The 20,261-nt window shown below is 50.3% G+C and overlaps 2 protein-coding genes across 2 annotated transcripts in view; both read left to right on the top strand.

The window, feature by feature from the left end:
- LOC306767611 (uncharacterized protein) overlaps positions 1-4,819 on the top strand; it is a gene marked incomplete at both ends in the record, with an annotated part of 105,124 nt that extends 100,305 nt beyond the window's left edge. Inside the window, 13 exons of the mRNA XM_079255686.1 lie at positions 5-534; positions 1,405-1,666; positions 1,945-1,996; positions 2,105-2,236; positions 2,295-2,426; positions 2,692-2,793; positions 3,122-3,241; positions 3,362-3,423; positions 3,922-4,043; positions 4,262-4,383; positions 4,492-4,563; positions 4,632-4,713; positions 4,802-4,819. Coding sequence (XP_079111812.1) covers positions 5-534; positions 1,405-1,666; positions 1,945-1,996; positions 2,105-2,236; positions 2,295-2,426; positions 2,692-2,793; positions 3,122-3,241; positions 3,362-3,423; positions 3,922-4,043; positions 4,262-4,383; positions 4,492-4,563; positions 4,632-4,713; positions 4,802-4,819 — 1,808 coding nt within the window. The remainder of the gene's footprint in view (positions 1-4; positions 535-1,404; positions 1,667-1,944; positions 1,997-2,104; positions 2,237-2,294; positions 2,427-2,691; positions 2,794-3,121; positions 3,242-3,361; positions 3,424-3,921; positions 4,044-4,261; positions 4,384-4,491; positions 4,564-4,631; positions 4,714-4,801) is intronic.
- Positions 4,820-6,993: 2,174 nt separating this feature from the next.
- asap2b (ArfGAP with SH3 domain, ankyrin repeat and PH domain 2b) overlaps positions 6,994-20,261 on the top strand; it is a gene marked incomplete at its 5' end in the record, with an annotated part of 49,091 nt that continues 35,823 nt past the window's right edge. The window contains 5 exons of the mRNA XM_079255829.1: positions 6,994-7,119; positions 14,709-14,781; positions 15,373-15,518; positions 16,979-17,053; positions 17,406-17,455. Of these exons, the coding sequence (XP_079111955.1) occupies positions 6,994-7,119; positions 14,709-14,781; positions 15,373-15,518; positions 16,979-17,053; positions 17,406-17,455 (470 nt within the window). The remainder of the gene's footprint in view (positions 7,120-14,708; positions 14,782-15,372; positions 15,519-16,978; positions 17,054-17,405; positions 17,456-20,261) is intronic.

The following is a 20,261-nucleotide window of genomic DNA, read 5'->3' as shown; positions in this document are numbered from 1 at the left end:
CCAGATGCCTGTGAGCTCACACTGGACAGGAACACAGCAAACAGCTACCTTCAAGTGAAGGAAAAGGAGGTGATTCTAGTGCAACAGGATCAATCACACCCAGATCATCCAGACAGATTTGACTTCTGGCAGCTGCTGTGTAAACAACAACTCGAGGGCCGCTGTTACTGGGAGGTGGAGTGTGACGGAGAAACTCACGTAGCAGTGACTTACAGACGAATAGGACGCCATGGACACAAAAATGCCTGTGGATTTGGGATGAACTCTCTCTCCTGGTGTCTGTACTGCTTCAGCGATCATTACTCTGTGTGGCACAACCAAAGAGAGACAAGGTGCTCTTTTCCTCCCTCCTCTGCCTCCAACAGAGTGGCAGTGTATGTGGACTGTGATGCTGGCATTCTGTCTTTCTACACGGTCCAGTTTGACACACCGATCCGCCTTCACACCTTCAGCACCACATTCACTGCACCTCTGTATGCAGGCTTTGGGTTTGGGACTGGAGCGATATCTGGTTCTTCGGTGTCTCTGCTCTCGGTGAAATGAATGGCCGTATTTTGTGCTGACAAACAGATTACCAGGAAATATGCTGGTATCACTTTGTCTTGTACAACTTGACGAATTAAAAACGTAAATGTACGACTGTTTTTCCCTGCATTCTCACACAAACTATTAATTTATTTTATGAATGAATTCTCTGTACCATGTGCTGAAAAAATGTGGTTTCTCTTCCACAAAAAAAGTTACAGATGTAATTAATAAGCTTTGATGGATCTAAAGTGTTCTGAGAAGATGAGTTGATGAGCCGTGGGAGACTTCAGCCCGACAAACTTTTTGTAGCTCAAGGAGCGTGTATCGAGATAAAGTATCTGTGACGAGGTCATGTTGCACCGTCTGTGGACTTTACAATGAAGCGTATTTCAGCTGCTGTCTGCAGGTGTCCACAGCTGTCTGCAGCTGTCCACAGCTGTCTGCAGCTGTCCGCAGCTGTTTGCAGATGTCTGCAGCTGTTTGCAGGTGTCCACAGCTGTCTGCAGCTGTCCACAGCTGTCCACAGATGTCCGCAGCTGTCTACAGATGTCTGCAGCTGTCCACAGATGTCTGCAGCTGTCTACAGATGTCTGCAGGTGTCCACAGCTGTCTGCAGGTGTCTGCAGCTGTCTACAGATGTCTGCAGGTGTCTGCAGCTGTTTGCAGGTGTCCACAGCTGTCTGCAGCTGTCTACAGATGTCTGCAGGTGTCCACAGCTGTCTGCAGGTGTCTGCAGCTGTCTACAGATGTCTGCAGGTGTCTGCAGCTGTCTGCAGGTGTCCACAGCTGTCTGCAGCTGTCTACAGATGTCTGCAGGTGTCTACAGATGTCTGCAGGTGTCCACAGCTGTCTGCAACTGTCCACAGCTGTCTGCAGGTGTCTGCAGCTGTTTGCAGCTGTCCGCAGCTGTCTGCAGGTGTCTGCAGCTGTTTGCAGCTGTCCACAGCTGTCTGCAGGTGTCTGCAGCTGTTTGCAGGTGTCCACAGCTGTCTGCAACTGTCCACAGCTGTCTGCAGGTGTCTGCAGCTGTTTGCAGCTGTCCACAGCTGTCTGCAGGTGTCTGCAGCTGTTTGCAGCTGTCCGCAGCTGTCTGCAACTGTCCACAGCTGTCTGCAACTGTCCACAGCTGTCTACAGATGTCTGCAGCTGTCTGCAACTGTCCACAGCTGTCTGCAACTGTCCACAGCTGTCTGCAGGTGTCCGCAGCTGTCTGCAGGTGTCTGCAGCTGTCTACAGATGTCTGCAGGTGTCTGCAGCTGTTTGCAGGTGTCTGCAGGTGTCCACAGCTGTCCGCAGCTGTCTGCAGCTGTCTGCAACTGTCTACAGATGTCTGCAGGTGTCCACAGCTGTCTGCAGCTGTCTGCAGCTGTCTGCAGGTGTCCACAGCTGTCTGAAGCTGTCTGCAACTGTCTGCAGCTGTCTGCAGCTGTCTGCAGGTGTCCACAGCTGTCCGCAGCTGTCTGAAGCTGTCTGCAGCTGTCTGCAGCTGTCTGCAGCTGTCTGCAGCTGTCTGCAGGTGTCCACAGCTGTCCGCAGCTGTCTGAAGCTGTCTGAAGCTGTCTGCAGCTGTCTGCAGCTGTCTGCAGGTGTCCACAGCTGTCCGCAGCTGTCTGAAGCTGTCCACAGATGTCTGCAGCTGTCTGCAGCTGTCTGCAGGTGTCCACAGCTGTCCGCAGCTGTCTGAAGCTGTCCACAGCTGTCTGCAGCTGTCTGCAACTGTCTGCAGCTGTCTGCAGCTGTCTGCAGCTGTCTGCAACTGTCTGCAGCTGTCTGCAGCTGTCTGCAGGTGTCCACAGCTGTCCGCAGCTGTCTGAAGCTGTCCACAGCTGTCTGCAGCTGTCTGCAGGTGTCCACAGCTGTCTGAAGCTGTCTGCAACTGTCTGCAGCTGTCTGCAGCTGTCTGCAGCTGTCTGCAACTGTCTGCAGCTGTCTGCAGCTGTCTGCAGCTGTCCACAGCTGTCTGCAGGTGTCCACAGCTGTCTGCAACTGTCCACAGCTGTCTGCAGGTGTCCACAGCTGTCTGCAACTGTCCGCTGTCTGCAGCTGTCTGCAGGTGTCCACAGCTGTCTGAAGCTGTCTGCAGCTGTCTGAAGCTGTCTGCAGCTGTCTGAAGCTGTCTGCAGCTGTCTGAAGCTGTCTGCAGCTGTCTGCAGCTGTCTGCAGGTGTCCACAGCTGTCTGCAACTGTCCACAGCTGTCTGCAGGTGTCCACAGCTGTCTGCAACTGTCCACAGCTGTCTGAAGCTGTCTGCAACTGTCTGCAGCTGTCTGCAGCTGTCTGCAGCTGTCTGCAGGTGTCCACAGCTGTCTGCAACTGTCTGCAGCTGTCTGCAGGTGTCTGAAGCTGTCTGCAACTGTCTGCAGCTGTCTGCAGCTGTCTGCAGCTGTCTGCAGGTGTCCACAGCTGTCTGCAACTGTCCACAGCTGTCTGCAGCTGTCTGCAGCTGTCTGCAGCTGTCTGCAGCTGTCTGAAGCTGTCTGCAACTGTCTGCAGCTGTCTGCAGCTGTCTGCAGCTGTCTGCAGCTGTCTGCAGGTGTCCACAGCTGTCTGCAACTGTCCACAGCTGTCTGCAGGTGTCTGCAGCTGTCTGCAGGTGTCTGCAGCTGTCTGCAACTGTCCGCAGCTGTCTGCAACTGTCCGCAGCTGTCTGCAACTGTCCGCAGCTGTCTGCAACTGTCCGCAGCTGTCTGCAGGTGTCTGCAGATGTCTGCAGGTGTCTGCAGCTGTCTGCAGCTGTCCACAGCTGTCTGCAGCTGTCTACAGATGTCTGCAGGTGTCTGCAGGTGTCTGCAGCTGTCTGCAACTGTCCGCAGCTGTCTGCAACTGTCCACAGCTGTCTGCAGGTGTCTGCAGATGTCTGCAGGTGTCTGCAGCTGTTTGCAGGTGTCTACAGATGTCTGCAGCTGTCTGCAACTGTCTGCAGCTGTCTGCAGCTGTCTGCAGCTGTCTGCAGCTGTCTGCAGGTGTCCACAGCTGTCCGCAGCTGTCTGCAGCTGTCTGCAGCTGTCTGCAGCTGTCTACAGATGTCTGCAGCTGTCTGCAGCTGTCTACAGATATCTGCAGCTGTCTGCAGCTGTCTGCAGCTGTCTGCAGCTGTCTACAGATGTCTGCAGCTGTCTACAGATGTCTGCAGCTGTCTGCAGGTGTCTACAGATGTCTGCAGCTGTCTACAGATGTCTGCAGGTGTCCACAGCTGTCCGCAGCTGTCTGCAGCTGTCTGCAGCTGTCTGCAACTGTCTGCAGCTGTCTGCAACTGTCTGCAGCTGTCTGCAGGTGTCTACAGATGTCTGCAGGTGTCCACAGCTGTCTGCAGCTGTCTACAGATGTCTGCAGGTGTCCACAGCTGTCCGCAGCTGTCTGCAGCTGTCTGCAACTGTCTGCAACTGTCTGCAGGTGTCCACAGCTGTCCGCAGCTGTCTGAAGCTGTCCACAGCTGTCTGCAGCTGTCTGCAGGTGTCCACAGCTGTCTGAAGCTGTCTGCAGGTGTCCACAGCTGTCTGAAGCTGTCTGCAACTGTCTGCAGCTGTCTGCAGCTGTCTGCAGCTGTCTGCAACTGTCTGCAGCTGTCTGCAGCTGTCTGCAGGTGTCCACAGCTGTCTGCAACTGTCCACAGCTGTCTGCAGGTGTCCACAGCTGTCTGCAACTGTCCGCAGCTGTCTGCAGCTGTCTGCAGGTGTCCACAGCTGTCTGAAGCTGTCTGCAGCTGTCTGAAGCTGTCTGCAGCTGTCTGCAGGTGTCCACAGCTGTCTGCAACTGTCCACAGCTGTCTGCAACTGTCCACAGCTGTCTGCAGGTGTCCACAGCTGTCTGCAACTGTCCACAGCTGTCTGAAGCTGTCTGCAACTGTCTGCAGCTGTCTGCAGCTGTCTGCAGCTGTCTGCAGGTGTCTGCAGCTGTCTGCAGCTGTCTGCAGGTGTCTGCAGCTGTCTGCAGGTGTCCACAGCTGTCTGCAACTGTCTGCAGCTGTCTGCAGGTGTCTGAAGCTGTCTGCAACTGTCTGCAGCTGTCTGCAGCTGTCTGCAGCTGTCTGCAACTGTCTGCAACTGTCTGCAGCTGTCTGCAACTGTCTGCAGCTGTCTGCAACTGTCTGCAGCTGTCTGCAGGTGTCTGCAGCTGTCTGCAGGTGTCCGCAGCTGTCTGCAGGTGTCCGAAGCTGTCTGCAACTGTCTGAAGCTGTCTGCAGCTGTCTGCAGCTGTCTGCAGCTGTCTGCAGCTGTCTGCAGCTGTCTGCAACTGTCCACAGCTGTCTGCAACTGTCCACAGCTGTCTGCAGCTGTCTGCAGCTGTCTGAAGCTGTCTGCAACTGTCTGCAGCTGTCTGCAGCTGTCTGCAGCTGTCTGCAGCTGTCTGCAGGTGTCCACAGCTGTCTGCAACTGTCCACAGCTGTCTGCAGGTGTCTGCAGCTGTCTGCAGGTGTCTGCAGCTGTCTGCAACTGTCCACAGCTGTCTGCAACTGTCCGCAGCTGTCTGCAACTGTCCGCAGCTGTCTGCAGGTGTCTGCAGATGTCTGCAGGTGTCTGCAGCTGTCCACAGCTGTCTGCAGCTGTCTACAGATGTCTGCAGGTGTCTGCAGGTGTCTGCAGCTGTCTGCAGGTGTCCGCAGCTGTCTGCAACTGTCCACAGCTGTCTGCAGGTGTCTGCAGATGTCTGCAGGTGTCTGCAGCTGTTTGCAGGTGTCTGCAGGTGTCCACAGCTGTCCGCAACTGTCTGCAGCTGTCTGCAGGTGTCTGCAGATGTCTGCAGCTGTCTGCAACTGTCTGCAGCTGTCTGCAGGTGTCTACAGATGTCTGCAGGTGTCCACAGCTGTCCGCAGCTGTCTGCAGCTGTCTGCAGCTGTCTGCAGCTGTCTACAGATGTCTGCAGCTGTCTGCAGCTGTCTACAGATGTCTGCAGCTGTCTGCAGCTGTCTGCAGCTGTCTGCAGCTGTCTACAGATGTCTACAGATGTCTGCAGCTGTCTGCAGGTGTCTACAGATGTCTGCAGCTGTCTACAGATGTCTGCAGGTGTCCACAGCTGTCCGCAGCTGTCTGCAGCTGTCTGCAGCTGTCTGCAACTGTCTGCAGCTGTCTGCAACTGTCTGCAGCTGTCTGCAGGTGTCTACAGATGTCTGCAGGTGTCCACAGCTGTCTGCAGCTGTCTACAGATGTCTGCAGGTGTCCACAGCTGTCCGCAGCTGTCTGCAGCTGTCTACAGATGTCTGCAGCTGTTTGCAGGTGTCCACAGCTGTCCGCAGCTGTCTGCAGGTGTCTACAGATGTCCGCAGCTGTCTGCAGGTGTCCACAGCTGTCTGCAGCTGTCTACAGATGTCTGCAGCTGTTTGCAGGTGTCCACAGCTGTCCGCAGCTGTCTGCAGCTGTATGCTTCACATCTACAGGCTAAATTAAGAAACAGGGAAGTAAAATAATATGTAGACCTCGACTAGTGACGTTACTTTTCAAATACAGTAAGCAGTAATCTGATGATCATTTATAGAAGTAACAATCAACTAATTACTTTTTTCTGATGGACCACCCCAACCCTGTTTTTCATATAACTTACTGAGATGGCTGCCATGTAGCGGATCCACAGCATAAAAGGTTCATTTTAAGAGCATAAAAGAAAATTAAAACCTTGTTTTGGTAAACAGATCAAATACATAAAAAACACAGTTTTTAATGATCAGTCTTTTATTATTATAATTTTTTCTGTCAGCAACTTCTGATTTTGTTCCACGCTGCAGCTTTATTGTATAAAACCAAACTTATTTTGCAGTTTCTGAGAACTTATTGGTAAAACCTTTGTGAAAATCCTGTTGAATGTATTGATACTAAAAATGTTTTGTTTGTTTTGTTAAAGGATCAAATAAAGACTCTATATTTAAAAAATAAAAAGACTTTTCTTGGTGTTTTTTAATGGGTCTGACTTTAAAGGGGTTAATGTGGATTTGTTTCCAGGTGTGCTTCCAGAGTGAAAACGCACGCGCACAGTAAATTCAGCGTTTGTTTAATAACAGAGATGTGTGTGTGTGTGTGTGTGTGTGTGTGTGTGTGTGTGTGTGTGTGTGTGTGTGTGTGTGTGTGTGTGTGTGTGTGTGTGTGTCTTAGATGCTCAGACTGTGGGCGTGGTTTGTAGACACGCCCTGCTGCGGCAGTGTGTGCGTCTATCCGTGTGTGTGTGTGAGAGAGAGAGAGAGAGAGAGAGAGAGACTTTGGTTCCTGGAAGAGCTGCACGGCAGCCCCCCGCGCGCTCCTACAGGTGAGGACCGTGACGGAGTCTCCCCCCGCAGATCCAACATGGACCCCAGGTTGTGTTTTCACAGATTAAACTCCGCAGTTTCCGCCTTCAGCATGAGGAACCAGCAGCGGATCTTTGCTTTCTGACAGTCCGGATCGCTCCGAGGCGTCCAGGTGTGGCTGCTCCACCTGCGCGGACTGACGCGCGCGCAGTTTCAGGACTTTGTGAGCGCGCGGCGTGTTGGAGCTCACCATGCCGGAGCTCATCAGCGTCACGGACTTTGTCGCGGAGACTAATGAGGACTACAAGGCTCCGACCACCTCCAGCTTCACCACCCGGATGTCCCAATGCAGGAACACGGTGGCATCGCTGGAAGAGGTGAGAACGCGCGCGCGCTGACACGCGCACTCGCACGTAATGTTTGTTTCGACACTTCGTGTTGAGGAGTTTTCATGTTTTTCTGTGGCGAGTTTTAAATGTGATATTTGCACAGATGTGTTTTTCATTGTAAAAAAGAGGAAGCGAGACAAACACACACTTCCTGCTCCTGTAACGGCAGCTCGGTCTGGGCGACGTGTTTTGTAAGAGTCCACAGCTACACCCCCCCTCCTGTTGCAACTCCAGCATGAAGAAGCACATTTTCACTGAAGTTCAGAGAGGAAGCAACGTTTCAGTGTCAAAAGGCACAGAAGGAAGTTACTGTGAGACACGCAGAGTCTGACACAGGTAAGGAGAGGAGACCCCGCCCTTCCAGAAAGGAGCGAACCCCATGACTGATGGCCATGAAAGGAAAGTGTGTGCAACAGGTTGGGTGGGGGAGTCTACTTCGTTTGTACCTTTAATTGAGCAAACACTGTAGATGCTGATAGAAATAGAAACAAGGCCTTAACTCTGCAGCAGCTTACCAAATGAATAAGGAATGTTTTTCTTTAACGATCTTTCCAAACAGCCATCATGTTGCAGCTGGACTGAGCAGCTCTGCAGAGTAAACAGCTGTCTGATGTGATGCAGTGTCAAAACACACTCATGTACTTCATCATGTACTTTTGCTTTTAATAGACGATGATATATGATGTTTAGTTTGAAAGTATTTTTTTCTTTGCTTCACTTTGAAGTAATTTAGTCTCTTTTGTTTTCCGTTTCCTTCACTTTGCAGTAATGTTTGACTTTTGTTGTTGTGTCTGTGGCTTTTCCTTGTCATAGTCGTTTCGTAGATGGATTATCCTTTGTTGTCATTATTTATGCTTAATGTACAACAAGATTGAAAGACAAATCAACTCACAGTGGTAAAGTATAAAAGACCCAAAAAAGACAAGTGGTCCGCGTCTTTCTGGTGAATTTGTTGATCTTTGCATCTTTATCATCGTCTCGTGCCTTCATCATATCCGTCTTGTATTTTTATGATCTTTTTAAGGTACTTTTTGTGGCTCCAGTCATCTAATGCTGGATAAACATGGAAGTTGTGCCCTGGTGGTTAGAGAGGCAAACCTGGGAATGACGGACCCTGGTTTAAGTTCTTGAACTGGCATTTGAAAGTATATAGTTATGGAGGTATTAAAGTATTGTGTAATAGTATTATGTGGGAGTAAAATATTATGGAGGCCTGGCCTCAGCCCTTATTCCTGCCTGGGTAACAGAGGTGGCAGCCCGCTGCTCCCTAACGTAACCAGAGATGAGCTGAGTCTGTATTTAAAACGAGAGTGTGTGAAGGACTTCTGCTTGTCTGACCGGCGGCAGAGGAACTCCTGTTTCCTGACGGGTGAATTAAAGCTAAAAGAAACAGCCTGATGAATTTCTCTCCATCTAATAAAACTTAGATCCCAATTTCCCAACTGAAATCTAAGACATTTATATTAAATATGGACCTAAACCTATTTTTCAGTCGGCATTGACGATGCCAACTTGTAACTGTGTTCTTGTATCACATTCAGCCATGTGCTGAAATGTGTGCTTTTTCAACCTCTCGCTGACCAGTTCCAGTTGTCTGTTAAACCAGTGGTCTCCAAACTGGGGAGTTATCGCAGGGGGGGCGCGACAAGGCTAAATAAAACTGGGAGTTTTTACACTGGATGAATTTGTAAAAGTACTCATAGGAAGCGATGATAAATCAAGAGACTTCAAGTAATAAAAAAAAGAGAACAGACGGTGATGGAACATATCGATCCCTGCTTGACCAGTAATAGTAATAACCAGTTGTGGGTAATAATGAGAAGGCAGTCTTTTGCATATATCAAAATATTATCATGTAATATAAAGTATGCAGCCAAACAAGTTATATCACCACTTGGAGACTTTTCATTCTGAACACAAAGAAAAACCTGTTGGTTACATTGGAAATAAACTATCCAACTTTCAACTATCATAAATAGCAAAGTTGTTTTACTGAAGCAGCATCGTCTCATTGAAAACTCACCTTAAGTAGTTTGCAGAGATTCCTGGTTTAAAATGTTTCACACTGAAGCAGAAGAATGGATAAAAATACTGACACGGTTTTAATTATAATTACCTACAATACAGTCACTAAACCTAAAGACGCTTTTCTTAGTATGTTTCTTCGGTTCATGTTCGGACACATGAACCGAAGTCTCCGGACATGAACCGAAGTCTCCGGACATGAACCGAAGTCTCCGGACATGAACCGAAGTCTCCGGACACATGAACCGAAGTCTCCGGACACATGAACCGAAGTCTCCGGACATGAACCGAAGTCTCCGGACATGAACCGAAGTCTCCGGACACATGAACCGAAGTCTCCGGACATGAACCGAAGTCTCCGGACATGAACCGAAGTCTCCGGACACATGAACCGAAGTCTCCGGACACATGAACCGAAGTCTCCGGACATGAACCGAAGTCTCCGGACACATGAACCGAAGTCTCCGGACACATGAACCGAAGTCTCCGGACATGAACCGAAGTCTCCGGACACATGAACCGAAGTCTCCGGACATGAACCGAAGTCTCCGGACATGAACCGAAGTCTCCGGACATGAACCGAAGTCTCCGGACACATGAACCGAAGTCTCCGGACACATGAACCGAAGTCTCCGGACACATGAACCGAAGTCTCCGGACACATGAACCGAAGTCTCCGGACACATGAACCGAAGTCTCCGGACACATGAACCGAAGTCTCCGGACATGAACCGAAGTCTCCGGACATGAACCGAAGTCTCCGGACACATGAACCGAAGTCTCCGGACACATGAACCGAAGTCTCCGGACACATGAACCGAAGTCTCCGGACACATGAACCGAAGTCTCCGGACATGAACCGAAGTCTCCGGACATGAACCGAAGTCTCCGGACACATGAACCGAAGTCTCCGGACATGAACCGAAGTCTCCGGACACATGAACCGAAGTCTCCGGACACATGAACCGAAGTCTCCGGACACATGAACCGAAGTCTCCGGACACATGAACCGAAGTCTCCGGACATGAACCGAAGTCTCCGGACATGAACCGAAGTCTCCGCACATGAACCGAAGTCTCCGGACACGTGAACCGAAGTCTCCGGACACATGAACCGAAGTCTCCGGACACATGAACCGAAGTCTCCGGACACATGAACCGAAGTCTCCGGACACATGAACCGAAGTCTCCGGACACATGAACCGAAGTCTCCGGACACATGAACCGAAGTCTCCGGACACATGAACCGAAGTCTCCAGACATGAACCGAAGTCTCCGGACATGAACCGAAGTCTCCGCACATGAACCGAAGTCTCCGCACATGAACCGAAGTCTCCGGACACATGAACCGAAGTCTCCGCACATGAACCGAAGTCTCCGGACACATGAACCGAAGTCTCCGGACATGAACCGAGACTTCGGTTCATGTCCGGAGACTGAAGACTGTCTGTCCTTGTGTGTCTGTCCTTACACACAAGGACAGACAGCGACCCCACACAACCACCAACATGACTCCCTAACCACTGTCTCTTTAAAAGAAACAAATAAATAAGCAGAATCTGACTTGGTTAGCACTGTGGCCTCACAGCGAGAAGGTCACTGGTTCGCTCCTCGGTTGGGGCGGGGTTTGGACAGTGGCCTTTCTGTGTGGAGTTTGCATGTTCTCCCCGTGTATGCGTGGGTTCCCTCTGGGTACTCCGGCTTCCTCCCACCGTGCATGTTGGGTTAACTGGTTACTCTAGATTGCCCATGGGAGTGAGCGTGAGTGGTTGTGATGGACTGGCGAGCTGTCCAGGATGTACCCTGCCTTTTGCCCAAAGACTGCTGGGATAGGCTCCAGCTCCCCCTCAACCCTTCATCAGATTAAGCGGTTAGGATAATGGTTGAATGAACATCTGACTTGATACAGATGTGAAAATATCTTTGGGATTCAACCCCACCAGGAAGCCCCCCCCCCCCCCCCCCCCCCCCCATGCTCATAGGAACCGTCACCACGGCGACAGCCCCCAGAGCAGGTAGGACCGCCAGCATGGAGGATCCCAGTCAGGACCTGAAAATAGTTTATTATCCACAACAGGAACCATTTTTCACCTTCGAGTTTTTTAAATGAAAGATTTCTATTATTTTATTTTTCTATTATTATATTTTAACTTCATAACACGTTAAAAACTGGTCGGAATCAGCAGGATGGCAGGTGTGGACGTCATGAGTTCCCGTTGCATGCTGGGACTTCCAGCCCATCAGATGGAGTCTCGCCGGTCCGATCGAGTCCCGACATGAAGCGTCTCGCCTTGATCCGTCTTTCTCTCTGTTACATCTCCTCTCATTCCTCCTGTGGCTTCGTCCCCGCCTCCACCGTGTCCCGACTTGTCGGCCTGAACTGATGTGTGTGTTGTTTAACCCCAGTTAACACACTCTGCGCTGTTAGACACTGATGCTTGTTTCTATGACTGGGATAAAAATGTTGATCCTTCCATCACTGTGATGTGTTCACCTGTTTGGATGTTAGAAATGTCTGCAGGTGGAACTCAGGAAACATCTGCAGATGCAACATCTGGTAGCTTTAATCTCTTTGCTGTTTGTAAACAGACATTTTATTTGGAGTTAACAGGATGAGGGAGCGTCTGCAGAAAAGCTGAAAATGGGAAGATTCTCCCACATTTCCAGAGTTTTAAACCTCGGGTTGGATTTTTTTTTCTCACATTGGAAATTTTGACCTTTTTGGAAGTTTTCTTCCCCTTCATGTCTGCGGTGGCGTTTGTTTCGTATTTCCTTGTATCATTTGTAATTCTGAAACCGGTTTTTCTTCCAGTTCTGGCTGAGTTGAAGGAAGTGAGGTGTTACATTGTTTCATGCAGGAATGCTGCAGACCTGGCCATCACGCCTGTCCCTCTCTGATGGACTCTCGTCTCGCCTGCATGTGGTTTATGGACGTTGCAGATACTCGGAGGAATTTTCCGGACCTACGAAGAATCCCGACTCGTAGTTTTCAGGGCGAATGTGAAGCGGACTTTGTTCAGTGTTGTGCAAACAGCAGCGGAGCTTCTGGACTGTCCGCATGTTTCAGACACTGAGTCACTGAACCACGACGCACCCATGGTGGGAGGGAAGGCTTCAGGTTACAGGTGTGGACCATGAAGGGTCACATGACTGAGGAGGCCCCACCCACAGTGAGGCTTTGAGCTGCGAGCAGCTGATCTGTAAGCGGCTCATTTAAAGCCTGTTTCTGCAAATTTAGAGCAGCTTTTGTCTGAAAAACAGTCATTTGTAAAACAATCAGTTAAAATAAATGAATGCAAATCATTTTTTACTGTTTTATCTTTAATTAATCAGCTGCTTTCCCTCGCAGACAATTCGTAGCCATGTTTACCTGGACACAGGTATTTGGATTAGAAGCTGGATGGGAGCAGAAATGCTTGTTAAACTTATTAATCAGACGGTTCTGATCCGATCAGGCTGCATCAGAACACATCGGGTAGAAGTTACAGTTACTGCATGTTGTGTGTTGTAGAAAACATGCTAGCTAACTGGGGTTTCATACAAACACACGACTTTTTATTCATGTGTGTGTGTGTGTGTGTGTGTGTGTGTTTAAGATACATACGTATATAATAGCAAACAGACCCACAAATCTGAGCAAAGGTAAAGTAAGAAAGAAACAAACGAGGTGCCTCTCCAAACCAGAGCCTCAGTGGACATGGGGGGGGCACCGTGTTGAGTTTAAGGCAGAAACTTCTAAAAACTAGTTGTGATCTCTTTGCAGACTTTGTGATAACTTTGTGTCGTGTTGCAGCTGAGGAGCAACTTCCTGAAGCCAGTTGTGGTCAGAGATTGTTTAAGTTTTTATTTCAGCTTCTTCATTCAGACTTTACGCTTCTCCTCTTTTAGCCTTTCTTTGGGTTTTATTTCCGTGTAAAAGCTGCCATCCGGCCTCGGCAACCTCCACATGTGGCTGTTTTAGCAACGAGTTGGACGACAGCAGATGTGTGTTTCAGTTTCTTTCTTCATTACACAACAGTTTTAACTTTGTGGTCTTTTTTTTTTTTTTTTTTTTTTTTTAATGTTCTATGACGTTTTCAGGTTATGCTGCATCTCTGTTCTCACACCGCTGGTTTTCAGGACTCTGTCTGCAGTATTTGCTGGTTGTGGCTCATTAAGCCCTCCAACTGTCACGATGAGTGGGGGGTCTGGAGACCCACTGCAGGGCAGAGAGGCAGGAGGCAGACACAATGCAGGAAAAAGGTTTCATTTCTAGACCAACTGGGACGGAGAAAACAAGGCAAACTAACACCATGAACCAGCAACTGGAAACAGAAACCAAGGCTATACATAGAACAAGACACAGAAATGGATGAAACTAACAAGACCAGGTGAATCTAACAGGACTAAAGGCTACAAAGGAACTAAACCGGAAAAAAAACTGCAGAAGAAGAAAACAGGAATCTGGAACTTAGAAAACATGTGAAACAACGAGACGTGACACCGACATGTTGGCTCTCTGTGCCGTCGGCGGCTGCAGGAACGCCTCCATTTAACCTCAACTCTGTTCCATCAATGTTTGTCTAACAGGTGTAGATGTGTCCACACACATCTACACCTGTTAGAGGGGGGGGGGGGGCTTTAGTTTGTAACATGAGGCGACTCCAGTCAGCAAGTTACTGTAAAATACTGTATTTCTTCTCTTCCACGTAGCTGTGAAGAATATTTTTACTAAATCTTTAACTGTACAAATATGTAGAATATCTAAAATATTTGGATGAAATTAATCAATCAAACAAACTTTATTTGTAGAGCTCTTTCACATACGTCAAAGTCACCTGTGTGCTGTACAGGTAAAATCAAATAAATCAACATTAAAAGCCCTAAAATAAAGACAACATAACAGCTAATAAGACAGAAAAGACCGAGTGGTTCTGCTCTCCGGAGGTAAAAGCAACATAAAAAGATGAGTTTTCAAAAGGGATTTAAAACCACTTAAAGTCCCAGCAGACCTCACAGAAAGAGGGAGACTGGTCCAGAGTTTGGAGGCTCCTGCAGAAAAGACTCTGTCTCCACGAGTCGAGTCCTCGGGACGACTAGAAGCATCTGGTCTTCTGATCTGAGAGCTCTAACGGGACGACGATGCTGCAGGAGGAGCCAGACCATTTAAACATTTAAAACTTTAAAAACTTTTCTAAATGAGAACGGCAGCCGGTGAGGAGAAGATTCGTGTCAACAAACATCTGGAATAAAATCAGACATGGAAATAAAAGATGGAGATGAGAAACAGAAGTGAAATATTGTTGAAAGTCGGTGTAAACGTCTGAACTGTGCATCTGTGGTTCTCCTGGAGATCCGGCTGCAGACTGAGGTGTGAAGCACCTCGCTGAGGGGGGGCTGGGACGGAAACGGGGCTCAGCGTGTAAAAGGTTGAGAATCACCGCGTTTAGATGAAGGTAGTTTGGTTCTGATGCTTCTGTTCTTCACTCGGCCAGATTCTGAATGCAGAACTTCTTCGTGTGAACCTGTTGCCACGGTAACCTCAGTAATCTCCATGTTGTGTGTCGTCCTCAGGCTCTGGACCTGGACAGGTCGTTCCTGTACAAGATCAAGAAGTCTGTGAAGGCCATCAACACGTCTGGTCTGGGTGGGTTTGTCTTCATGTATACATGGCAGCGTCACACCTCCTGCCGTCGCTCCGGGGGTCGTACGCCTGCGTTTGGTTCGGCGGCCGCAGGCTGGCGGCTCGCTTTGTTTTCAGGCAGTAGGAGTCCAAACATTCCTGTCGTGCTGCTTCCTGTCGCTGCACGTCCTCCTGCAAGCAGCGAGGATCTGAAGCCAAACTGGAGATTCGTCATGAAGAAACGTTATTCAGCGTTTCTGTCAGACCGCTGGAACCAACGTCTGGTCGCTCTTCTTCCTCCGGGTCTTCGTCTGATGAAGAACTGTCTCTCTGTCAGATAGATAGATAGATAGATAGATAGATAACCAGCTTGTTCTCATGTTCTTATTAATTCAGTTTTATTTCCCTTCAGAGGGACTGAAGTCACATGGTTGCTGAATGTTGATTTGCTGACTCGTATTTGCATGTTTTGGACCTCCAGCCCTGGTTTTCTTCTCTTTTTTACTGCCTGGAGATGTTTGATGTTCATTTCTATTGAATTTAAAGTAAAAGTTGAGTTTACCCAGAGTTCATAGCGGCCGCTGTGTGTCTGACGTCCAGATCTTTGTGTTGCAGCTCATGTGCAGAATGAGGAGCAGTACATGCAGTTCATGGAGAACTTTGGGGAGAACTGCATGTCCAAGGAGGACATGGAAGTCGGCAACGCCTTCATCAAGTTCTCCCTTTTCACCAAAGAGCTGACGGCGCTCTTTAAAAACCTGGTGAGGGTCCGAGCTGCTGCAGATTCAGTTAAGCTGTCAGATGGTCGTTTCTGCAGGAATCATTTGTGGGACGCACACGTCTGGAGCTGATGGGCTCGCAATGCATTCCTGTTGATGGGTTGGAGTGTGTGTGTGTGTGTGTGTGTGTGTGTGTGTGTGTGTGTGTGTGTGTGTGTGTGTGTGTGTGTGTGTGTGTGTGTGTGTGTGTGTGTGTGTGTGTGTGTGTGTGTGTGTGTGTGTAAAGCCGATCTGCTTTATCGTGATGAAGTTAAACGGCAGCGAAGGCAGATTTTCCTCCAGTTGTGAATCATCGTAGCAGAAACAAGAAACTAAACAGTCTGATGTTTTTACCTGAAAATGTTGCAGGATCACACATTCTGCCAGATTCCTGCGTAAAATCCACCACATTGACTGAGAACATAACGAGACCCGAAACAAAGAAAAACCAGTTGTTCCTCTGGGGGAACGTGTTAAATGAGTCTTACGGCTTTTAGACCCCTAAAAGATCCAGGATCTTTCCTCCGGTCAGCCTCATTAAAGACTTGTCAGGAACAGGACTAGAGGGGGGCCAGAACTGGGACCAGGACTGGGACCAGAGGGGGACCAGATTGGGGACCAGGACTGGGACCAGAGCGGGGACCAGGACCAGGACTGGGACCAGAGGGGGACCAGATTGGGGACCAGGACTGGGACCAGAGCGGGGACCAGGACCAGGACTGGGACCAGAGCAGGGACCAGGACCAGAGGGGGACCAGAACTGGGACCAAGACTGGGACCAGAGTGGGGACCAGGACTGGGACCAGAGGGGGACCAGAACTGGGACCAGATTGGGGACCAGGACTGGGACCAGAGGGGTTACCAGGACTGGGACCAGATTGGGGACCAGGACTGGGACCAGAGGGGGTACCAGGACTGGGACCAGATTGGGGACCAGAGGGGGTACCAGGACTGGGACCAGAGTGGGGACCAGAGGGGGACCAGATTGGGGACCAGGACTGGGACCAGAGCGGGTACCAGGACCAGAGGGGGACCAGAACTGGGACCAGAGTGGGGACCAGGACTGGGACCAGAGGGGGACCAGAACTGGGACCAGAGCGGGTACCAGGACTGGGACCAGAGTGGGGACCAGAGGGGGACCAGATTGGGGACCAGAGTGGGGACCAGGACTGGGACCAGAGGGGGACCAGAACTGGGACCAAAGCGGGGACAAGATTGGGGACCAAGACTGGGACCAGAGCGGGGACCAGGACCAGAGGGGGACCAGGACTGGGACCAGAGCAGGGACCAGGACTGGGACCAGAGTGGGGACCAGAGGGGGACCAGATTGGGGACCAGAGTGGGGACCAGGACTGGGACCAGAGCAGGGACCAGGACCATATTGGGGACCAGGACTGGGACCAGAGCGGTGTCTTTGTATCCATGTCTGTGCTGAAGTGTGTAACTGGGCTTCCTGTTTCCAGTTGCAGAACATGAACAACATCATCGCGTTTCCTCTGGACAGTCTGCTGAAAGGAGACCTGAAAGGAGTGAAAGGGGTCGGTTCCACTCCGCTGCTCGTTGCTCTCATCACCGCTGAGGAATTCAAATCCATTTCTGCACTTTTTAAAACTTTTCATAACTTTTGGTTTGTGGTTGAGGCTGAGAAGTCTACTTACAGAAACCTAAACCAGAACCAGAACCAGGACCAGAAACCGGCACATCACTTTTTTTTTTTTATCTTTGAAGAAAAGTTTCAGATATTCTGTTTTATTTTAACATCATAACAGTATAAAACACACGATAACCTCAGTAGTGATGAAACAAACACACACACATTATCATCTTGCAGTATTTCCTCTGACAGTCAACGATATCTTGCTCTGACAAAACGTTTTCTTTGCCCTTCAGGACCTGAAGAAGCCGTTTGATAAAGCCTGGAAGGACTACGAGGCCAAGCTGTAAGAAAAAATCTGCTCTGAAAGGAAATGAATTCATCTTAAAGTGAGATTGAACCTCCTCTAGATTAGGAACCCCTAATCCCCCCACCCACACCCCCGCCCCATTTCATAAAAGTTTTATTTATTACTTTTGCCAATTTCAGCTGTTTTCTATTTTGTCTGTATGCTAACATGTAGCATAGCAACATGACAGGAAGAAACTCGGCTAAAAGACCAAAAAGTTGTGGGACAGAAACTAGGAGACGTCTGTCTCATCGCTGTGGGACAGAAGCTAGGAGACATCTGTCTCATCGCGGTGGGACAGAAACTAGGAGACGTCTGTCTCATCGCGGAGGGACAGAAACTAGGAGACTTCTGTCTCATCGCGGTGGGACAGAAACTAGGAGACGTCTGTCTCATCGCGGTGGGACAGAAGCTAGGAGACGTCTGTCTCATCGCTGTGGGACAGAAACTAGGAGACGTCTGTCTCATCGCTGTGGGACAGAAACTAGGAGACGTCTGTCTCATCGCGGAGGGACAGAAACTAGGAGACGTCTGTCTCATCGCGGAGGGACAGAAACTAGGAGACGTCTGTCTCATCGCGGAGGGACAGAAACTAGGAGACGTCTGTCTCATCGCGGAGGGACAGAAACTAGGAGACGTCTGTCTCATCGCGGTGGGACAGAAACTATGAGACGTCTGTCTCATCGCTGTGGGAGAGAAACTAGGAGACGTCTGTCTCATCGCGGAGGGACAGAAACTAGGAGACGTCTGTCTCATCGCGGTGGGACAGAAACTAGGAGACGTCTGTCTCATCGCGGAGGGACAGAAGCTAGGAGACGTCTGTCTCATCGCGGAGGGACAGAAACTAGGAGACGTCTGTCTCATCGCGGAGGGACAGAAACTAGGAGACGTCTGTCTCATCGCGGTGGGACAGAAACTATGAGACGTCTGTCTCATCGCTGTGGGAGAGAAACTAGGAGACGTCTGTCTCATCGCGGAGGGACAGAAACTAGGAGACGTCTGTCTCATCGCGGTGGGACAGAAACTAGGAGACGTCTGTCTCATCGCGGAGGGACAGAAACTAGGAGACGTCTGTCTCATCGCGGTGGGACAGAAACTAGGAGACGTCTGTCTCATCGCTGTGGGACAGAAACTAGGAGACGTCTGTCTCATCGCGGAGGGACAGAAACTAGGAGACGTCTGTCTCATCGCGGAGGGACAGAAACTAGGAGACGTCTGTCTCATCGCGGAGGGACAGAAACTAGGAGACGTCTGTCTCATCGCGGAGGGACAGAAACTAGGAGACGTCTGTCTCATCGCGGTGGGACAGAAACTATGAGACGTCTGTCTCATCGCTGTGGGAGAGAAACTAGGAGACGTCTGTCTCATCGCGGAGGGACAGAAACTAGGAGACGTCTGTCTCATCGCGGTGGGACAGAAACTAGGAGACGTCTGTCTCATCGCGGAGGGACAGAAGCTAGGAGACGTCTGTCTCATCGCGGAGGGACAGAAACTAGGAGACGTCTGTCTCATCGCGGAGGGACAGAAACTAGGAGACGTCTGTCTCATCGCGGTGGGACAGAAACTATGAGACGTCTGTCTCATCGCTGTGGGAGAGAAACTAGGAGACGTCTGTCTCATCGCGGAGGGACAGAAACTAGGAGACGTCTGTCTCATCGCGGTGGGACAGAAACTAGGAGACGTCTGTCTCATCGCGGAGGGACAGAAGCTAGGAGACGTCTGTCTCATCGCGGAGGGACAGAAACTAGGAGACGTCTGTCTCATCGCGGAGGGACAGAAACTAGGAGACGTCTGTCTCATCGCGGAGGGAAAGAAACTAGGAGACGTCTGTCTCATCGCGGAGGGACAGAAACTAGGAGACGTCTGTCTCATCGCGGTGGGACAGAAACTAGGAGACGTCTGTCTCATCGCGGTGGGACAGAAACTAGGAGACGTCTGTCTCATCGCGGTGGGACAGAAACTAGGAGACGTCTGTCTCATCGCGGTGGGACAGAAACTAGGAGACGTCTGTCTCATCGCGGAGGGACAGAAACTAGGAGACGTCTGTCTCATCGCGGTGGGACAGAAGCTAGGAGACGTCTGTCTCATCGCGGAGGGACAGAAACTAGGAGACGTCTGTCTCATCGCGGAGGGACAGAAACTAGGAGACGTCTGTCTCATCGCGGTGGGACAGAAACTAGGAGACGTCTGTCTCATCGCGGAGGGACAGAAACTAGGAGACGTCTGTCTCATCGCGGTGGGACAGAAACTAGGAGACGTCTGTCTCATCGCGGAGGGAAAGAAACTAGGAGACGTCTGTCTCATCGCGGAGGGACAGAAACTAGGAGACGTCTGTCTCATCGCGGTGGGACAGAAACTAGGAGACGTCTGTCTCATCGCGGTGGGACAGAAACTAGGAGACGTCTGTCTCATCGCGGTGGGACAGAAACTAGGAGACGTCTGTCTCATCGCGGTGGGACAGAAACTAGGAGACGTCTGTCTCATCGCGGTGGGACAGAAACTAGGAGACGTCTGTCTCATCGCGGAGGGACAGAAACTAGGAGACGTCTGTCTCATCGCAGAGGGACAGAAACTAGGAGACGTCTGTCTCATCGCGGAGGGACAGAAACTAGGAGACGTCTGTCTCATCGCGGTGGGACAGAAACTAGGAGACGTCTGTCTCATCGCGGAGGGACAGAAACTAGGAGACGTCTGTCTCATCGCTGAGGGACAGAAACTAGGAGACGTCTGTCTCATCGCGGTGGGACAGAAACTAGGAGACGTCTGTCTCATCGCGGTGGGACAGAAACTAGGAGACGTCTGT

This window comes from Telmatherina bonti (genome assembly GCF_933228915.1).
Source record: "Telmatherina bonti genome assembly, chromosome: 16".
NCBI lineage: Eukaryota > Metazoa > Chordata > Actinopteri > Atheriniformes > Telmatherinidae > Telmatherina > Telmatherina bonti.
This window is presented reverse-complemented; position numbering and strand designations above follow the sequence as displayed.